The 22243-nt window shown below is 40.7% G+C and overlaps 1 protein-coding gene across 1 annotated transcript in view; it reads right to left on the bottom strand.

The window, feature by feature from the left end:
* Positions 1-21982, bottom strand: part of LOC112260664 (tyrosine-protein phosphatase non-receptor type 13-like) — a 44924-nt gene extending 22942 nt beyond the window's left edge. Inside the window, exons 1-15 of the mRNA XM_042328111.1 lie at positions 21859-21982; positions 20430-20593; positions 19641-19706; positions 19158-19337; positions 18984-19053; positions 16466-16541; positions 15752-15905; positions 10266-10337; positions 9919-10093; positions 9677-9812; positions 9408-9546; positions 8641-8793; positions 7510-7689; positions 7217-7379; positions 6853-7108 (exon numbers count right to left, since the gene is read on the bottom strand). Of these exons, the coding sequence (XP_042184045.1) occupies positions 6853-7108; positions 7217-7379; positions 7510-7689; positions 8641-8793; positions 9408-9546; positions 9677-9812; positions 9919-10093; positions 10266-10337; positions 15752-15905; positions 16466-16541; positions 18984-19053; positions 19158-19337; positions 19641-19706; positions 20430-20593; positions 21859-21982 (2108 nt within the window). The remainder of the gene's footprint in view (positions 1-6852; positions 7109-7216; positions 7380-7509; positions 7690-8640; positions 8794-9407; positions 9547-9676; positions 9813-9918; positions 10094-10265; positions 10338-15751; positions 15906-16465; positions 16542-18983; positions 19054-19157; positions 19338-19640; positions 19707-20429; positions 20594-21858) is intronic.
* Between the last annotated feature and the right edge of the window lie 261 nt (positions 21983-22243).

Below are 22243 nucleotides of genomic sequence, written 5' to 3'. Positions count from 1 at the left end.
GATCCACAGCAAGCACCGCTATCAATGCAGACGGAACTCCTTAGCCATAACCGACATCCCATGGGAACATGAACTCGTTAAGCTTTCCCAAGCAATTCTCTCTCAGTGTTATACGATGCTAGGCTAACTTCGAGGCTGTCAAATACATTCACTATGAGACGGTAGCTTCAGTCTTCACTAAGTCTTAACACAATTATAACAAATCTTATGAAATAAAATCGGCATTTCCCTTCATGTCTTAGTAGGTATGGCTTTTGTTCTAGTTTTGTCGTCTTCTTTTATAATTTTTCTTCACCAACAATCCTAATGTAAAACCCATCCTTTTCTCAAGGACTCTCTCCCTCTTTTTCCCAAGCCTCCTATTAAGGAGGTCCACTCCCATTGGCCACAGCTTAACAAGCGACCTTATTGGTCAAAACTTAAACTTAAAAGTAAACTAACCCATTCACTTATACATTAAATAAATATTTATTCAAAATAAATATTTATCAACTTTACAATTTAGGAGCAATTCAATCACCTTTTAAATCTAATACCAATTAATTATAACAAATAAACTCACTACTTGGTTTTAACAAGGGTATTGCAGTAGTTAGTCCACAATATGGAAGAGTGTACAGAATATAAATATTCCAAAACATGCATCCCGTTTGCAATAAGGCAACAAAGTAAAACTGCCAAAAAATTGGCAAAGAAATTAACTTTATATCCTGAATACAAACTGTTATGTTTGGGGCAAATTCAACACAACACATCACTGAGTCCCACTGTTCGTATTTTCAAGCACGGTGCTGGCTGCTCAGGTTATGGGTATGCTTGTCATCAGCAAGGCTAAGGGACTTGTTATGATAAAAATAAACCAAATAGAGCTAAGCACTGGAAAAATCATTAAGGAAACCCTGGTTCAGTCTGCTTTCCAACAGACACTGGGAGACAAATTCACCTTTCAGCAGGACAATAACCTAAAACCAAGATGACTTTTGAATGTTCCTGAGTGGCCTAGTTACAGTTTTGACTTAAATCAGCTTGGAAATCTATAGCAAGACTTGAAAATAGCTGTCTAGTAATGATCAACAACCAACTTGACAGAGCTTGAAGAATATTAAACAGAATAATGTGCAATTATTGTACAATCCAGGTGTGCAAAGCTCTTAGAGACTTACCCAGAAGGACTTACAGCTGTAATCGCTGCCAATGGTAATTCTAACACATATTTACTCAGGGGGTTGAATGATTATCTAATCAAGATATATTAGTGTTTTACTTTTCATAAATGTTTTACAAATGTTAAAATTTTGTTTTTTTAATGAAAAAAAGACGTTTAAAACTATTTTAATTCCACTATAACACAACATAAAGTGGAAAAAGTCAAGGGGTGTGAATACTTTCTGAAGGCACTGTATGCGGATTATAATAAATGTACAATATTTGAAGGGGGTAGATGTCAAATCTGTTTTTTTAGATCAATGGTTTATTATATGTTCAGGGCAAGCATCAGACAATATATATATTATCTCAGTGCCTATGTGGTCAAGCAGTTACTGCTGCTGACAACAGCACACGTACCAGAGTAGGCATGGGTTTGAATCTGGCCCACTACTTACCTTAACATTTTTGGAGGAATTAGTACCTTTCCTAGTTACTCTCCTTGGGTTTTACTTGTAATTTCAAGTAATTTCTGAAGGAAGTAACTTACATTTGACCAAATCACTTCAGTCGCATAAGATTTACAATGGCTACGGAAAGTAAATCAAATCAAATCAAATCAAATTTTATTTGTCACATACACATGGTTAGCAGATGTTAATGCGAGTGTAGCGAAATGCTTGTGCTTCTAGTTCCGACAATGCAGTAATAACGAACAAGTAATCTAACTAACAATTCCAAAAAACTACTGTCTTATACACAGTGTAAGGGGATAAAGAATATATACATAAGGATATATGAATGAGTGATGGTACAGAGCAGCATAGGCAAGATACAGTAGATGATATCGAGTACAGTATATACATATGAGATGAGTATGTAAACCAAGTGGCATAGTTAAAGTGGCTAGTGATACATGTATTACATAAGGATGCAGTCGATGATATAGAGTACAGTATCTACGTATGCATATGAGATGAATAATGTAGGGTAAGTAACATTATATAAGGTAGCATTGTTAGTGGCTAGTGATATATTTACATCATTTCCCATTATTAAAGTGGCTGGAGTAGAGTCAGTGTCATTGACAGTGTGTTGGCAGTAGCCACTCAATGTTAGTGGTGGCTGTTTAACAGTCTGATGGCCTTGAGATAGAAGCTGTTTTTCAGTCTCTCGGTCCCAGCTTTGATGCACCTGTACTGACCTCGCCTTCTGGATGACAGCGGGGTGAACAGGCAGTGGCTCGGGTGGTTGATGTCCTTGATGATCTTTATGGCCTTCAGATCCCTTGAGTTTTTTCCCGTTTTGTTAAGTTACAGCCCTATTCTAAAACTAATTAATTTGTTATTTTTCTCATCAATATAATAATGACAAGGCCAAACAGGTTTTAGAAATTGTTGCTAATTTACTGAAAATATAAAACTGAAATATCACATTTACATAAGTATTCAGATCCTTTACTCAGTACTTTGTTGAAGCACTGTTGGCTGCGATTACAGCATTGAGTCTTCTTGGGTATCATGCTACAAGCTTCGCACATCTGTATTTGGGGAGTTTCTCCCATTCTTCTGTGCAGATCCTCTCAACCTCTGTCAGGTTGGACGGGGAGCGTTGCTGGACAGCTATTTTCAGGTTTCTCCAGAGACGTTCAATCCAGGCTTTGGCTGGGCCACTCAAGAACATTCAGACTTGTCCTGAAGCCACTCCTGCGCTGTCATGCCTGTGTGCTTAGGGACGTTGTCATGTTGGAAGGTGAACCTTCACCCCAGTCTGAGGTCCTGAGCACTCTGGAGCAGGTTTTCATCAAGGATATCTGTACTTTGTTAAGTTAATATTTTCCTTGATCCTGACTAGTCTCCCAGTCCCTGCCTCTGAAAAACATCCCCACAGCATGATGCTGCCACCTCCATGCTTCACTTTAGGGATGGTGCTAGATTTCTTCAAGATGTGACGCTTGGAATTCAGGCCAAAGAGTTGAATCTTGGTTTCATCAGACCAGAGAATCTTGTTTCTCATGGTCTGAAAGTCTTTATGTGCATTTTGGCAAATGCCAAGAGGTTTGTTGTGCCTTTTACTGAGGATTGGCTTCCATCTGCAGAGATGCTTTCCTTCTGAAAGTATCTCCCATCTCCACAGAGGAAATCTGGAGCTCTGTCAGAGTGAAAATTGGGTTCTTGGTCACCTCCCTGACCAAGGCCCTTCTCCCCCGATTGCTCATTTTGGCCGGGCCGCCAGCTCTAGGAAGAGTCTTGGTAGTTCAAACCTTCTTCCATTTAAGAATAATAGAGGCTACTGTGTTCTTGAGGATGTTCAATGCTGCAGAAATGTTTTGGTACCCTTCCCCAGATCTGTGCCTCGACACAATCCTGTTTCAGAGCTCTACGGATAATTCCTTCAACCTCATGGCTTGGTTTTTGCTCTGACATGCACTGTCAACTGTGGGACCTTATATAGACAGGTGTGTGCCTTTCCAAATCATGTCCAATCAATTGAATTTACTGCAGGTGGAATCCAATCAAGTTATAGAAACATCTCAAGGATGATCAATGGAAATAGGATACACCTGAGTTTCATAGCAAAGGGTCTGAATACTTGTGTAGATAAGGTATTTGTGTCTTTTATTTTTAATTCATTTGCAAAAATGTCTAAAACCTGTTTTTGCTTTGTCATTATTGGGTATTCTGTCTAGATTGCTAAGGATTTGTATTTATTTAATCCATTTTAGAATAAGGCTTCAAAGTAACAAAATGTGGAAAACATCAAGGGGTCTGAATACTTTCCGACGGCACTGTATATTATTATATCATTGCTGTCGGAGGAAAACCACCTAACCAAATGTTGTTATTTTCATTTTTTTACATGAACCGATACTATTGGTTCCCTTTTATGTCTGTATGAACGTTTCACAACCTCTTGACCAATTCAATGTATTCAAAATAGCTTCTCATAAAAACTCTTAAGTCCAATGGCTCTCCAAGTTGTCCATCAAACCCAGTTTCATCTCCACCAAGGCTCTTGACGTGAAGCGCACTTCAATTTGTTCTTGGGTTCTCAGCCAGACGCGATCAGAGGTATGTTGGACTTTAATTAACTTCTGCCTTTGTAATATTATATGTTTCTGGAGTAAGAAATGTATTTCTAAGATATAATTCTGCTGCTGAAATGGTGTTTTGTGGACAAGTGCAAATTAAATAGCTAAGTAGCTAACTAGCTAGAGAGTTAACTAGTTTAGGCTGACCCAGATTCTGACAGAAAAAGTTCAATATCCATTTTTTATATTGCCACATAATCTATGTTTTTTGGCTAAATAAAGCGTGCACAGATTAATCAGATATGTGTGGCAGTGGGAAACTAGCTATCACATTAGGATGCCACTAAAAATACTGGCTAAGCTATCTAGCTAGCTGCAGTGTCAACCATGTAGATAACTAAAGTTAGCTAGACCAATGGGTCAGTCCATCCTCCTACACATTGCTCTCTCTCACTCTCAGTGTATGTGTGTTTGTTTAAATGTCATTCTGGTTTTTTTTCTCCACAATTTTGTGGTATCCAATTGTTAGTAGCTACTATCTTGTCTAAATCGCTATGGGAGAGACGAAGGTTGAAAGTCATGCGTCCTCCGATACACAACCCTACCAAGCCGCACAGTGCGCATCCAACCCGGAAGCCAGCCGCACCAATGTGTCGGAGGAAACACCGTGCACCTGGCAACCTTGGTTAGCACGCACTGCGCCCGTCCCGCCACAGGAGTCACTGGTGCGCGATGAGACAAGGATATTCCTACCGGCGAAACCCTCCCTAACCCGGACGACGCTAGGCCAATTGTGCGTCGCCCCACGGGGCGGCCGGTTACGACAGAGCCTGGGCGCGAACCCAGAGTCTCTGGTGGCACAGCTCAGCAGCTGTGCCCTTGACCACTGCGCCACCCGGGAGGCCCGTCATTTTGTTTTTATGACAAGGTCAATAAGCCCCTCTGCCATACAGTCAGTGTATCATCTCCATAAGCTTTTGGTGCCATATACTAGACATCTAGTTTTTCTGTATCTTTTTATTTACAGCTTGTAGCGACACAACCAAGGGGGATGAGAATGGGCCAGCCAAAAAATTTAAATACCTTTCAAAGTGGAAAAGAGCGGTAGGTAAGAAGGAGGATGGAGGGTAAATCCAGTTTTGTCTAGAAGGGACACAGCTTTTGTCAAAAATTTCTTTTTTTGTGAGAACTAATATTGCAGTTGCCTATATGCCATTTTCTCTTAGGCCACCCATATACATTTTAGTAATTTAACAGACACACTTAAACAGAGCAACTTACAGTAGTGAGTGCATACAGCTCCCTGCTGTAATTGAACCCACAACCCTGGCATTTCAAGCGACATGCTCTACCAACAGTATGTCATTGTATCTTATTGTCAAGTTCATATAATGTATCCCATCTGTGTTGACATTTCATCTATCCAGGTCTTCATCCACTTTTGACATCACATGTTAGCTCAGTGACGGATATTAGGTTATTCAATTATTGCATCTGAGCTCCTAGTGTGTGCGGCTCTCCTTTAATTTGTCAAGTGTTCTACTCCGCTAGCCAGCACCTCGCCTAAAAAGGTGTGCGTTTCTTTCACCTCTAGCTAGGTGACGTTAGTCATAAGGTTATCCCCTGATAAGTCACTCGCATAATGTGTGCCTTGCCAGGCTACTTACTATAGCCAAGTGAACATCAGTAGCTCATCAGAATAACATTAGCTTTTTTCTTATTCACTGTTTCACCATCAGCCCATTCAACAGCTTCAGATCGAACTAAGTGCAGTGCAGACAAACGTAAACCGTAGCACCAGGTTGTAAACAGGAAGTAATGAGTCCGCACATGTACATGTTTTGTAGGTGGTTCCAAATTAACTAAAGCGTGATAATGCCGTCCCTCGCAAGACGTATAGTCAGACATAAATGTACATAATTTTATCATGAAACACACAGCAGAGACGCGAAAAGATATGAAGTTTAACTTCGGATTTCCCTGTTCAAGCCCAAATATATCATACTTTGACTAAAACGATGACTTATTGACTTAAATCATTGAGCAACATCACGGGTAAACTCTGGGCATCGTCTTTCAGCTGAAAAAAAGTGGATTTCCGGTGGTGTGGGTGTTTAAAATCAGGTGAAAATGTCACCAAGTTACACTACTCAAAAGGGACTCATTTCGTGGAAAAACACAGTAGATGAGGTGAATTACCACCATAGAATGCAGGACGCTCTGAGCTCAAGTGAAAAGCATTTTATTGATGATGAAGTCCATTGTGCTGTAGTGTTATATAGTTATGTACAGGTAACTGCCAAAATAAAGGAAATACTTGAGTAAATGAAGGATACAAAGCCTATTGAAAGCAGGTGCTTCCTGAGTTAATTAAGTAATAAACATCCCATCATTCTTAAGGTCATGTATAAAATGGCCAAATCTCAACCCAATTAAACACTTATTGGCGACTGCTTTCCAACAATAAAACACCGAAGTATGGAATTTCTCAGGGAAGAATGGTGTTGCATCCCTCCACTAAAAGATCCAGACAATTTTAGAATCTATGCCAAGGGGAATCTATGTTCTGGCAGCTCTGGGTGGCCCAACACCCTATAAAGAAACTTTATGTTGGTGTTTCATTTATTTTGGCAGTTACCTGCATGTTACCTGCATGTAGTGTTATGTAATGTTACCTCAAGTCCTGTTCCTTCACCTCTGACAGTGGGCATGGCTCGGGTAGATCTCTGTTGATTTCTCTCATCTCACTTTGTTGCCGTAGACATGCCTCCACCTTCGCTGTGATGTCATCACACAACTTACTTAGCGACTCGCTTTGGCTGAGGTTGGCCGGTATCTCTACACTGTTCAGGACGACCTCGGAACATGAAAGACGCTTCATATGGGAGTCACGTGTCCGACAGATAGACTGGTACTTCTCAATGTTCTCATCTGAAATGACAACAAATAATCATAATGAATAAACAAATGTGTGTGTGTTTGTGTGTGTGCGTGCATGCGTGCCTTCCTGCCTGACTTTGTGCTCTAAGAGCCCCGTACCTTGAGCGATGCTGTAGTTGAGTTGCCTGGAGGTCATTTCACTGTGGAACTTGTGCTGCGCGGAGCAGAGACTAAGGAGGTACTGAGCAATCTTAGAACTCTCTGTCACAAAACTGTGCTTCTTACTGCTGGGACCACCACACTCTATTGTCAGCTTACGACGCTGGGGAAGGGGGAGAGAGACAACCATCAGGGGCCTGTCTTTTAAATCAAGAGCATTGCAGCTGTTAATGTCAAACACACATCTGAAAGCACAGTATAGAATACAACACTAGTATTCCAGTAGTACTCACATTGGCAGAGATGGTATCGGTCTCCCTCCAGAGGAATCGTCGTGTGACGGTACGGAGGTGGTTCCTCAGCTCATAGACAATGATTCCAGTGGCACAGACTCCCAGCACTAGCTCCCCCACCTTCTTCTCCCGGCATACCCGATGGAACACCATCCCATACTCTGGAAGCTGCTGAGCGATCTAGAGAGTAGATAGAACAAGTGTGTTGCAAGGTTGATCTCAGTAAAGGAGGAGAACATGCTCAATTCAACATCTTCTTGTGTATACATGTAAAAAAAGGGTCCTGGGAACCAAAATAGATTAAATAAAATTGAAAGGGCAAGCACTCAATTGATTATGATTTGCAATAATAGAAGCGTTGTTTTACTGTATCTTTAAGCTCAGTTGAGATACATCAGCAAAAATAAGACGAGACAAAACTACCCAGTTTTAGAATGTTGTGTTGTAAAACTGACTGAAGACCGGGCATTCAGATCAAACAAACGAGACGTGCAGTTGAGACCATTTCCACTTTAATGGTGCCTCTTTACAATGACGTGATGAAATTTTGAAACAATTGGCCACTTGTTGTAGCAAGTTGTTGTAGCAAACTAGTATTATGAAATACATGCACCAGAAACAGACCACACATTGGTATTTTTAATCTCTGAAATTGGAAACACTTATCTCCCTCACTAGCTTTAAGCACCAACTGTCAGAGCAGCTCACAGATTACTGCACCTGTACATAGCCCACCTATAATTTAGCCCAAACAACTACCTCTTTCCCAACTGTATTTAATTTATTTATTTATTTTGCTCCTTTGCACCCCATTATTTTTATTTCTACTTTGCACATTCTTCCATTGCAAAACTACCATTCCAGTGTTTTACTTGCTATATTGTATTTACTTTGCCACCATGGCCTTTTTTGCCTTTACCTCCCTTCTTACCTCATTTGCTCACATTGTATATAGACTTGTTTATACTGTATTATTGACTGTATGTTTGTTTTAGAACTTCGTTCTAAAACTGCAGGAAACTGTCTTGTCTCGTCTTATGAAATTGAACTGGGGATTCATTTCCAAAACTTTGATTTCTGCAAATAATAATAGATTTAATACAGTGTTCAACCACTGTTCAATTTTCTTACTTTTAGGAACTCGGTCTCAGCCTCCTCGGGCAGCATCTTGGCATTGTTAGCGTGGAACCGTGACAACTCCTCCTTTAGAGTGGGCAGAGCCATCTTCTCCAGCATTCTCTTAGACACATACTGCTCCGGCTGGTAGTAGTTCCTACCATACAACTGAACAGAGATAACAGGCCTGTCAATGACATATACTGACACTAATGTAGTAGTCTTTACCATACAGATATAACAGGATTGCATTCAATAGGTACCAAACTCAATAAAACTAACTGCAACAGAGAGGGACTACCTTGACTTTATTTTTTTTCTGTTTCAAAATGTTTTGGTTGTGTGTGCCATACTGAACATTACCCAGGTCTGTCAATAAGATACATTGCCATTGATGTTTTACAGGACAGATATAACAGGTCTATCAATGAGATACTACTTCCTCATAAACATACTGCTTTGGCTGGAAGAATGATTTTAAGAGCCATACAATCTCTCCGAACCGAATCCATTATGGGGTGGCATGTAGCCTAGTGGTTAGAGCATTGGGCCAGTAACCGAAAGGTTGCTAGGTTGAATCCCCGAGCTGACAAGGTACAAATCTGTTGTTTTGCCCCTGAACAAGGCAGTTATTAACCCACTGTTCCTAGGCTGTCATTGTAAATAAGAATTTGTTCTTAACTGACTTGCCTAGTTAAATAAATAAAAAATGTAGATCATTAAAGAAAAGAAAAACACTGAAGAAAAATTATGTTTCTGAGACAGTGGTTCACTCAGTTTACCTCAGACATGTAGTCCCCAAACTCTGCCTGAAGAGCAAGACCCGCCAGGAACATGCACGTCTCCTCATTGCAGTACAACCTGTCCTCTAGGATATCCTTCCGCAGCTGCAAGTAGTATTGGTGACGCGTCAGCCTGTGTCTGGAACACCCAATGTGCAGTTCTTTAAAGATACAACTAATAACTGCATTTCACTAACAGTTCAACAGTTCATACCAAAACTAGATACTTTTCAGTAAAATGAAAGATATAAAATAATGATCAGACTCACAATATGAAAGAGATGTCGTCAACGAAAAACTTGACCCGTAGAAAAACAAGAAAAGAAGTCGACACTACTTTTTTCCAACTGTCAGGAGCAACTTTTGAGATTTTAATCTCGTGGTCCAGGAAAAAATATTCATCATCTAAAAGAAAGAATGACATAGTATATGTAGTATGACTATAAATCAATAAATAAACTACAGTATATGTTTATGAGACACATAAGTTGGGTTGTTGTCAGTTTTTTACCATCGATGAAGGCCAGTCCGAAGTAGAAGTGCTCTACCAGGTTAGCGTGAGCCACCACCATGTCGAACACGTCTCTCCCTCTGGACTTTTTGTCACATCTGACCAATACAGACTGACCACTGGGCAACACCACACTAACCTCTCTCTGGGACGAACAAGACCTGCCCTTCTTAGACTGGTCGGAAGAAGATGGATTAGGTGGAGGGGGAGAGAAGGAGAGAGAGAGAGAGAGAGAGAGAGAGAGAGAGAGAGAGGATAACCAATCTTTAGTCAACAAAAAATAGACTCAAAACCCAAAAACATAAGTCTTCCAAAACAATTCTAGAAAAAAAAGTTAATGTTTTTACCACTATGGATCCGGGAAGCTCCAGACCTACATGGGGTTCGTCAGCCATCCTGATAAACTCAGGACCCAGAGCCTGAAAAGACACAACACGATGTAAACACAGCAATGCAGATACACAATCACATAATGCTAACATCACTACACATGGAAACAATTCATACACCACAATACACACACACACCTTCACACACACAGGATGCATCAGTCCTGACTATGACCGTCACCATGCTCCAGCAGCACTGCAGTTTCAAGTCAAGACTGATAAACCAGAACTGGGTCGGAGGTGACAGCTACCTCAATCTAACTAGGGCAGTGACGTCACAGGCTATGCTGACTACACCCAGTTTATTGTATCTTTGTTTCATCCCCATACACATCCTAGTTTTCAAAGACAAATGATTTTCAATGAACGTTCATTGAGTAACATACAAATCAATCTAATTATTATATTTGCTTTAGTGTATGAGACTGGGATTATATCTTAAACTGTGAATGAGCTGTATGCGTCAGAGGAAAAATGTTGAGAGTAAAAAGAAGTATGGAATCTATAGAATGTATGACTCAGAGTCATGCATTCTGTTGCATATTATTTGTGTATTATCACCCCCAGAGCAGAAGATAACTTGACGGGGTCTCAGAAGAACATCAACCCACATCACAGGGTGCCATAGATAAGGGAACATGAACCAAATTCAGCAGCGGGCTGATTTTTTCTCAGGTCAGGGGGCCGGAACATAATTACAAATAAATTGTAGACTGCAAATTGTCCACAAAAAGCCCAAACAGATATAATATTTGGGTCCCTCTTTGAATCACATTCAGCTTATAAAGGCTTCATGAAGCCTTCATAATGCCTTCATAAGCACTGCATAAATGTGTTACAAAGCATCTATAAGCGTATGTCATGCTTTATAAAGGGTTCATAAATGTGGCCTAACTGTGTGACATAATCACCCATGTCTAAAGTGACATAACATGGTATGTCGAATATGATTTAAACATGTGCTTTATAAAGGGTGACATGTTGTGCTGAAGGATGGCATACGCTCTACAGTGATAACATCTTAGTCACAGTATAGCTAATCTCATTCCTAGATACTTCTGCCCAAATGTGCAGAAGGTCTGGTGGACCAACCCATCAAACTTGGGACTTCATTAGTTAGATTTAAAAAATAAATATAAAAAAGATAACTTGTGGAAATGGGCAGGGTTTAACAATAATTATGACTTTTTGACTGTGTTATGTGTTCTGTCACAAATACCTCTCACACCCTGTGGATCATGAGAGAACTTTATAAATAAGCAGAACGTTAATAACCTATTTATTGACACTTCATGTAGTGTCCTGTAATACTTTGTTTGTAGTGAGACACAGGAGATAACCGAGAGCACGGGCTGAATTCTGGAGATTGAGTGTACATAAAGATACACCAGGCGGGGGTGTTGGGACAGCGTTGGTCTGGTCCACACAGGGAACTCCTTGCAGCACCTACAGCGGTAATGCTCGTCATGTCTCTCGTCGGTGGGTTCACAATTCTCATGTGAAGAGAGATCCAGCTGCATAATGGGTGAGCTTGAAGATGCTATGACAGAGGAAGTGGAGCTAAAGAGAGAGAGAAATACTAGATTCCACTGTAGACATGCAGAGGGGTTGGGTCTGGGAGCTACCTTAACCGCCATAATTGGGTTGGGTTAGTTTCTTTACTGATTAATGCATCATATAAAAGGATAGATGTTGGGGTAATTGTAACTAGGGCAGTAATCAATCCAATAATGGACAATAATCTTGAGGCATTGATGTGAAAGCATATACAGTCGTGGCCAAAAGTTTTGAGAATGACACAAATATTAATTTCCACAAAGTTTGCTTGCTGCTTCAGTGTCTTAGATATTATGGTCAGATGTTACTATGGAATACTGAAGTATAATTACAAGCATTTCATAAGTGTCAAAGGCTTTTATTGACAATTACATGAAGTTGATACAAAGAGTCAATATTTACGATGTTGACTCTTCTTTTTCAAGACCTCTGCAATCCGCCCTGACATGCTGTCAATTAACTTCTGGGCCACACACTGATGGCAGCCCATTCTTGCATAATCAATGCTTGGAGTTTGTCAGAATTTGTGGGTTTTTGTTTGTCCACCCGCCTCTTGAGGATTGACCACAAGTTCTCAATGGGATTAAGGTCTGGGGAGTTTCCTGGCCATGGACCCAAAATAATCAATGTTTTCTTCCCCAAGCCACTTAATTATCACTTTTGCCTTATGGCAAGGTGGTCCATCATGCTGGAAAAGGCATTGTTCATCACCAAACTGTTCCTGGATGGTTGGGAGAAGTTGCTCTCGGAGGATGTGTTGGTACCATTCTTTATTCATGGCTGTGTCAAAATTGTGAGTGAGCCCACTCCCTTGGCTGAGAAGCTACCCCACACATGAATGGTCTCAGGATGCTTTACTGTTGACATGACATAGGACTGATGGTAGCGCTCACCGGACAAGCTTTTTTCCAGATGCCCCAAACAATCGGAAAGTGGATCCATCAGAGAAAATGACTTACCCCAGTGCTCAGCAGTCCAATACCTGTACCTTTTGCAGAATATCAGTCTGTCCCTGATGTTTTCCTGGAGAGAAGTGGCTTCTTTGCTTCCCTTCTTGACACCAGGCCATCCTCCAAAAGTCTTTGCCTCACTGTACGTGCAGATGCACTCACACCTGCCTGCTGCCATTCCTGAGCAAGCTCTTTATTGGTGGTGCCCCGATCCCGCAGTTGAATACTGCGCAGTTGAACTTTATGAGACGGTCCTGGCGCTTGCTGGACTTTCTTGGACGCCTGAAGCCTTCTTCACAATAATTTAACCACTCTCCTTGAAGTTCTTGATGATCCGATAAATGGTTGATTTAGGTGCAATCTTACTGGCAGCAATATCCTTGCCTGTGAGGACCTTTTTCTGCAATGCAATGATGACGGCACGTGTTTCCTTGCAGGTAACCATGGTTGACAGAGGAAGAACAATGATTCCAAGCATCACCCTCCTTTTGAAGCTTCTAGTCTGTTATTTGAACTCAATCTGCATGACAGAGTGATCTCCAGCCTTGTCCTCGTCAACACTCACACCTGTGTTAACGAGAGAATCACTGACATGGTGTCAGCTGGTCCTTTTGTGGCAGGGCTGAAATGCAGTGGAAATGTTTTTGTGGGGATTAAGTTAATTTGCATGGCAAAGAGGGACTTTGCAATTAATTGCAATTCATCTGATCACTCTTCATAACATTCTGGAGTATATGCACATTGCCATCATACAAACTGAGGCAGCAGACTTTGTGAAAATTAATATTTGTGTCATTCTCAAAACTTCTGGCCACAACTGTAAGGTGCTGCGCTACCTCAATAGGATGTGGCATTGATTAGAGACACGCACTTGCCTATCAGGTGACGTGCCTATCAGGTGGCAATGGAGGAAGATGGAGATGGGAAACAAAGTGAAAATGACATAACTTGGGAACACCTCTTGGAGCCTGTGGCCGGAAAGGGGGCGACTGGGTGAAAGCATGAGGTTCTCTATAGGGCATCAATGGAGGCATAGAGTCAAGCGAAGAGAGAGTGGGAATTTTCATGTTGTCAGACTGTATTGCCTTTAAATTGTTTAACTTGGGTCAAACGTTTCGGGTAGCCTTCCACAAGTTGGGTGAATTTTGGCCCATTCCTCCTGACAGAGTTGGTGTAACTGAGTCAGGTTTGTAGGCCTCCTTGCTCGCACACGCTTTTTCAGTTCTGCCCACACATTTTATGCAAGATTGAGGTCAGGGCTTTGTGATGGCCACTCCAATACCTTGACTTTTGTTGTCCTTAAGCTATTTTGCCTCAACTTTGGAAGTATGCATGGGGTCATTGTCCAATTGGAAGACCTATGTGCGACCAAGCTTTAACTTCCAGACTGATGTCTTAAGATGTTGCTTCAATATATCCACATAATTTTCCTCCCTCATAATGCCATCTATTTTGTGAAGTGCACCAGTCCCTCCTGCAGCAAAGCACCCCCACAACATGATGCTGCCAACCCCATGCAAGCCTCCCCCTTTTTCCTCCAAACATAACGATGGTCATTATGGCCAAACAGTTCTGTTTTTGTTTCATCAGACCAGAGGACATTTATCCAAAAAGTACAATCTTTGTCCCCATATACAGTTGCAAACCGTAGTCTGGCTTTTTTTTTAAACAGTTTTGGAGCAGTGGCTTCTTCCTTGCTGAGCGACCTTTCAGGTTATGTCGATATAGGACTGTGGATATAGACACTTTGTACCTGTTTCCTCCAGGATCTTCACAAGGTCCTTTGCTGTTGTTCTGGGATTGATTTGCACTTTTCGCACCAAATAACGTTCATCTCTAGGAGACAGAATGTGTCTCCTTCCTGACCGGTATGACGGCTGCATCCTCCCATGGTGTTTATACTTGGCTACTATTGTTTGTACAGATGAACGTGGTACCTTCAGGCATTTAGAAATTGACCCAAGGATGAACCAGACTTGTGGAGGTCTACAATTTTTTCTGAGGTCTTGGCTGATTTCTTTTGATTTTCCCATGATGTCAAGCAAAGAGACACTGAGTTTGAAGGTAGGCCTTGAAATACATCCACAGGTACACCTCCAATTGACTCAAATTATGTCAATTAGAATTTCAGAAGCTTCTAAAGCCATATAACATAATTTTCTGGAATTTTCCAAGCTGTTTAAAGGCACAGTCAACTTAGTGTATGTAATTTTCTGACCCACTGGAATTTTGATACAGTGGATTTTGAGTGAAATAATCTGTCTGTAAACAATTGTTGGAAAAATTACTTGTGTCATGCACAAAGTAGATGTCCTAACAGACTTGCCAAAACTATAGTTTGTTAACAAGAAATTTGTGGAGTGGTTGAAAAACAAGTTTTTATGACTCCAGCCTAAGCGTATGTAAACTTCTGACTTCAACTGTAACTACAAAGGATCTGGGGGACAAACCAGAGACTTTCTGTCGACTGACTCTCCAGCAGAAAAAAAAAAATCAAAAAAAAAAAAAAAGAAAAATCTAAAATATGAAATTGATTTGATTTGTTTAACACTTTTTTGGTTACTATATGTGTTATTTAATAGTTTTGATATATTTACTATTATTCTACAATGTAGAAAATAGTGAAAATAAAGAAAAACCCTTGAATGAGTAGTTGTGTCCAAACTTTTGACTGGTACTGTATGTATACTATCTGTCTTTGTTATGATTGGGAATACTTTGGAACAGATTTCCAAAATGAAGATCAGTTGGAGCTGATTTGCTGTTTTTTTTACAGTCTTTAATGGCAAAAAATTAAACCTGGGGGGCTAAATAAAATCCCCCGGTGGTCAAATTCAGCCTGCTGGCCGCCAGTTGAGGAACCCTGCCATAGATAGATCATAGACGGATGGATGGATGTATGGACAGATGGATGGAGTGACAGACAGACAGATTTACCTTGACTTTCCTCTCGGTGAGGCTGGCTGAGGAGTTACTGAAAGTGATGAAGGGGCTGTGGGGTTGGGGTGCACCCTTTGAGGGGGCACCAATGTAGGGGCTCTGACACAGCCAGCTACTGCTACTTTCCATGTGTCTGAGATCTCGTGGCAGTCTGGAGGGACAGTGGAGAAAGAGAGTCAGAGAGAGAAGAGAGTCAGAAAGAGAGATTCAAAGAGAGAGAGAGAGAGAGAGAGAGAGAGAGAGAGAGAGAGAGAGAGCGAGAGAACATTCAGAAGGGGAAAGGGGAGGGGAGAAAGGGAGATGAGCGAAAGTCACTCAAGTTAAAGACGACAGGTAGCGAGAGACAGATATAGAAAGTTCAGAAAAAGTGCTTCAACCGTACGCCTCAATCCCAAAAAATCTAAACACTTGTCCACATTTTCCAATACTTTCACAACATTAGTTGCTCATTATCAAGTTGATTTGTATTCAACATAAAATTATTTATTTATTTCCATTATTGTATAGGACACAGTAATGGATGTGGGAGTGCGTATTTCCCCAGAGTCTTACTTGTTGTTAACTGCCCGAGGTCACACACAGGTCAGTCCCACAGTTGTGTGTGTGTGTGTGTGTGTGTGTGTGTGTGTGTGTGTGTGTGTGTGTGTGTGTGTGTGTGTGTGTGTGTGTGTGTGTGTGTGTGTGTTTATCTGCTTTGTTAGGCATGTATACCTGTCTATGTTAGGTGGGTATGCAGGGGTGGGAGAACTTCTGGGTTTCTGTCTCCAGGGTTTGTGAAGTAAACTCTCTGTAACACAAACACCAAATGACACTGATAAAACACATACTTAAGGAATAGATAGGCCTAATACAAACATTTGTTTCGTTCAAAGATACTTAAATATTCTAAACATATATCACACATTATACTGTTGAATCTTTTCAATAAAAAGTATACACATATCACTCATTTACTAAAAAAAGGAAGGTTTCCCTTTGGACACATTTCAGCAGCTTCCATGGTCGACTGCAATATTATCTCACTAACTGTACTGAGCAAATTAACCATTAGGAGTGCCTAATCTAGACCGTCTACAACATTCTTCAAAAACAGGTGAAACATAGAAATCTAATTTGTTGTACAGTAATAACAAATATACAGTTTTAAAAACATTGAGCTCTGTCTAGCTACCCCTTTGCACATCCAAAATGTATTCACACAATGTACAGTGCATTCATTAAGTATTCAGACCCCTTGACTTTATCCACATTTTGTTACGTTACGGCCTTATTCTAAAATGGAGTAAATAGATTTTTTTCCTCGTCATTCTACACACAATACACCATAACGACCAAGCAAAAACTGTTTTTTAGAAATGTTTGCAAATTTATTACAAATGAAAATCGGGAATATCACATTTACATACAGTAAGTATTCAGACTCTTTACTTAGTACTTTGTTGAAGCACCTTTGGCAGCGATTACAACCTCAAGTCTTCTTCGATATGACTCTACAAGCTTGGCACACCTGTATTTGGGGAGTTTCTCCCATTCTTCTCTGCAGATCCTCTCAAGCTCTGACATGGGACCTTATATAGACAGGTGTGCGCCTTTCCAAATCATGTCCAATACATTGTATCTAACACAGGTGGATCCAATCAAGTTGTAGAAACATCTCAAGGATGATCAATGGAAACAGGATGTACTAAGCTCAATTTCGAGTCTCATAGCAAAGAGTCTGAATACTTATGTAAAGAAGCTATTTCGGTTTCTCATTTTTAATACATTTGTAAAAATGTCGAAAAACCTGTTGTCGCTTTGTCATTATGGGGTATTGTGTGTAAATCATTTAATCAATTTTAGAATAAGGCTGTAACGTAACAAAATGTGGAAAAAGTCATTTCCCGAATTGACTGTACATCAGTAATTTTTTTCAGGAGTCACTAAATGAGAGAAAACAATTGTCCAATAAGAACACTAATTCTCCTATTCAAAACACTTTCTATCATTTGTTCCTACCAAAGCATTCTAACCCATGCATTTTACCTGACATGTTGTCAGAGTTGTTAGAGTACTGTCTGCTCCCTGCTCCAGCTGCACAGCCCTCACTGTGGTCAGGATACCGATCATGCTTACCTGGTAAAACACCAGGTAAAATACCAGGTAAAACAACACATAAAACCAGGGGTGTATTCATTAGTGAACATCGTAGCAAAACATAAGAATATGTTTTGCAGAAGGAAATGGAAACAAGTTTTCTTTCGTTTAGTGCTTTGTGAATACAACCCAGGTAAACAACCAGGTGACTAATGGCTTTACCTGGTTTAAAGGTTCAAATCAATGTTCCACGTTCCATAAATACCATGGACTTTCCATAGCACAGTGTTGTTGTTTTTTCAGTTTTTCTTACCCAGCTTCGTTAGCTGTCTATGTCTTTGTTTGTGGCGTTAAAGCCAGTTAGTCCATAGATGCCAAAATAGTATGGTCCGCGATCAAAGAGTTTACAGTTTATTTTCTTTATTGCTTCTAACACAAAGTTCCAGAAATAAGGGTAAGTATGGCTACCTGTCCATTTGACGGGGTAACTACTCCATCTTCGAGTTTGTAAGTGTGTCAACTCTGCATCCGTAGATTACTAGTTATCACTGCAGGTCCTAATCCTTGCTGTGCCTCAAGGTTAAACTCTTAATCCTTTTTTACCAAAGTCTTACCGCAGGAACAATTTAGGTGGTCTACGTCTTTGTGTTGTCAGTAACGCTAAAATGTAAAAATGACCTTTTTACGTTTACACGCGACATGCAACAACCTAATCCAAACTATTAGATGCGATTAAAGGTAGACTCAGCATTTTGAAAACTAAGCAAACAGAAGTCAAATTACATTGGGAAGATAATATAGTGGCAGTCAGTTGGATTAGAATTTTGTTTTTGTTTACGACTCTATTATCCCTATTACTCACTATTATCACTCTGTTATCATGAAAACAAGACCTGACAGAGGATGTGATGTACGGTGATGTCATGCTCCTGTTTGTTAGGGTACTAGTTCAAATCTAGAGCTAAGCGCCTCTAACAGTGATAGGGGACCTGGACACTCTCACCTGTCCCAGTTTACTAGTACTACTACCGGATTAGTTTATTGTAAGGTCTGGAGATTAGGTCCAATGAAAGATCTGGACATAATGTCATAAAAAGCTAATCAGACAAGATCCCAGACAGGGCTATAGAGATCGTTTAGAAGCGGTCCTTACCGTTAACCCTTTCTCTGATCATCTGACTCCTCCCACACAGTGGGACAAAGGACTCAGACACATGGTCCACCTGAGAGAAAAGCATTCTACTGATTAGATTGCGGCATTACAGAGAGACAGACACACACATACACATAGATATACTCCCCCCCATCCCCCCCGACATACACTCACAGCTTCGTGAAAGACAACCTCCACCAGCTGTCGTATTACTCTGTTGGGCGGAGGCAGGAGAGAGGCTTTGTGCTGAGACTCACAGGACTCCAGGATACTGTTCAGATTGACCCTGCGGTGGGCCAGGTCCTCGCACATACTCACTAGCAGGCCGTTCAGGTGGTTACTCAACTGGACCGGCTAGGAGAGACAGGAATAGAGACGATAGACGAGGTATCAATATCTCTCCAAGTACTAATACCAATACGGGAATAGAGAGAATAAGAGAAGTGTAGTGGTGTGCCCGAAACCACTGGAAGACAGAACATGCTTGAGAGAAAGACTTGAGAGACTAACTTTGTTGTGTAACAAGTTTAATGCTTCTCTGATTTTAAATAAATTAACGTTGAGGGCCATAGTAATATCAGAGAGCCACATTTGGTATCACTGCTCTGATAAGTCTTATAAGTCTATATGTGGTGTTTGAAAAGAAAATGGCCTCACCTGATTCTGAGGTAGATGATAATTGACAGACCAGTAGAGAGTCATACCCAGTGAATACACCAGCATCTGGCAGAAGACAGACAGATTAGAGCATGACACTTAATATGAGTCAGACATTAAATCCTTCTGAAAACACCCGTTTGCCAAAACAATTCTCCTCAACAGTGCAGATGGTGTATCCTGGTGTATTGTGTTTGGTTTACACAGGCAAAGCAGTGTCTACACAAGGGCAGCACTTAAATAATGGTTTTCCTCTCGGGTACCACTAGATGGGGTTATGTGCAAGTTATTACTTGAGGCTCACTGCTGTAATCTACTGTATCAGGAGGTCACACACACGCACACACAGCACACATGGCACACATAGCACACACACACACACACACATACACACACACAGTATGTTAGTGCTGCCCCCTTGTGTATTAGCTTCAGTACAAGGACTTAGCTCGCTGCAGCAGTGTTTGTGCTGATAGTGCCTTTAATGCTTTTAGTTAGTGGTGCTGGCCCGAGGCCATGTGAGGGATGGATTACATCATACTGTAAATCCTCTCTCTCTCTGAGGTGAACCATGAAAAACCACATTCACACCTCTCTAACGGTCAACAGCAGAACTGCTACTAATGTCAACATCAGAAACCACATTGTGATAGACGCTAATCTAATGTTAGGTTTACATTTATGCCCCCTGATATATAAGGATAGGATTTGGGAGGGTTAGCTGATTCTAGATCTGTGCCTACGGGAAACGTGTGTTTGGAGCTGGGACTTGTGTCTGGTGTGTGCTACCTTCTCCATAACATCTTTGGTTGAGGAAGCACAGCCTCGCAGCATCTCTGGCGCAGTAAAGTTGCACGCCTCGTCTGATAGGGCACAGTTCTTAAACGCCAGTGTGCCGGTGCCCGAGAGCAGAAGGGAGGAGGGGCTTATGATGCTACACATACTGTTATGTCCTGAGAAGGGAACAGAAATAAAGATACTGGAAATGACATGCAATACCTGATCAATGTCTCTAAATCATATTTCTCCACAAATCCATATCCCCTTAGTTAGCATGTGGTCAGCATGTAATATTAAGCTGTACAACTGAAGTAGTATTTAGTATGCGGTAGTTACGACATTATTATTAGTAGTTGTATAGAACAGTATTGTAGTGGGTACCCTTACATAAAACATATGAATTTCACATGTGATCCACTGGCAAAGCAAATAATATTGCAAAGCGAATATCACAAGCTTTGAGGGCCCCCAAACCCAGGGGTCAGGCCCCCCAGACAGCTATGCTATGGCTATGCTATCTGGGGGGTCCGACTTCTGGGGGTTGGGGGCCCTCAAAGCTCATGAGCAAATTTACTGTAATTTACTGAAATTAGCTTTAAAACTGCAACATTTTCTCCCAGGCTCATGGTAAAATGTGTAGAATAGCAGGAAATTAGCAAAGGGATTCTTGAAAGTCAGGACAATCCTTGTCCGGCAGTGAAACTTTATTTTGATGTAAAGTAAAAATGTAAAAATGATTTTGTTGCATTATTTGAGCTAAACATGTACATTTAGGAGGGAAAAGTGAAGAGTTGTTTTTTTCACAATAATTTCTATATCAATAATTTCCATGCCTGCTCAATGCCTGGAAATGCCCTTGTCCGGAGAAAAGGATCTCAATTTCAACCTCTCACAAAAATTGTTTAATGTAAAAAAATAACTGGCAGAAATTGATATTAACTTAAAAATTGTCTTATGGAGTTTATTGCAATAGCCCTATGTGACTTTAAAAATCTTTCATGTCAAAACTTACATTCCCAAAAGATCTGTCCAGAGAGTTGGTTTACTCCGTCAGATTTGCCTAAAATCCTAAATTAATCAGGAATGAGCATGGTCAGCTGTACCATAAGGACCCCTTATTCATGTGCCCATTACATGTAGTGCAACAATACCATTAATGGCTGTAAGCAACATTGTAATCACCATGGTCACAACCATAAACTGTCAACTCCATCTGCCTGATAGAATATGAATTTTGGTTAAAATCTGTTACATGTAATTAGGGTGAAGGGTCACAAAGCGTGTGATCACGTAAGTGTTCCAAAAATGTTTTTCTGTGATCACGTGTGATCTTATGTGAAGTTAATACAAAATCATGTGGTTTTTCAGTAAGGATTCCCAGGAGGAGTATTAGTATTATTTAGTATTTAATAGTAGTGAGTTAGCACATCAGTCGTACCTTTGTATGAGACATCAACCAGGGATTCTGTGGTGCCCAGGAGGAGGGACCACACTTCATCCTCCAGAAGGGGACCTCCTCGAGTCTCCAACACCTCTGCTAGCGTCACAAATGTTCTGCTCATCCTGCTCACACACCTGGAAAATGAGACATTTATCAACTGTTAATTTATCATCAAATCACAGCCTACTTCGCCAAATGGTGATGATTTAACAAAGGCGCATTCGCTGCACAAATGTATCTAACCATAAACATCTTTTACCTTTCTTAAAATCAATACACGGAAGTATATTTTTTTGAAACCTGCATATTTAGTTAAAAGAAATTCATGTTAACAAGCAATATTAACTAGGGAAATTGTGTCACTTCTCTTGTGTTCATTGCA

This window comes from Oncorhynchus tshawytscha, linkage group LG01 (assembly GCF_018296145.1).
Source record: "Oncorhynchus tshawytscha isolate Ot180627B linkage group LG01, Otsh_v2.0, whole genome shotgun sequence".
Taxonomy (NCBI): Eukaryota; Metazoa; Chordata; class Actinopteri; order Salmoniformes; family Salmonidae; genus Oncorhynchus; species Oncorhynchus tshawytscha.
The sequence above is the reverse complement of the archived record's forward strand: the minus strand, read 5'-3'. Positions and strand labels throughout refer to the sequence as shown.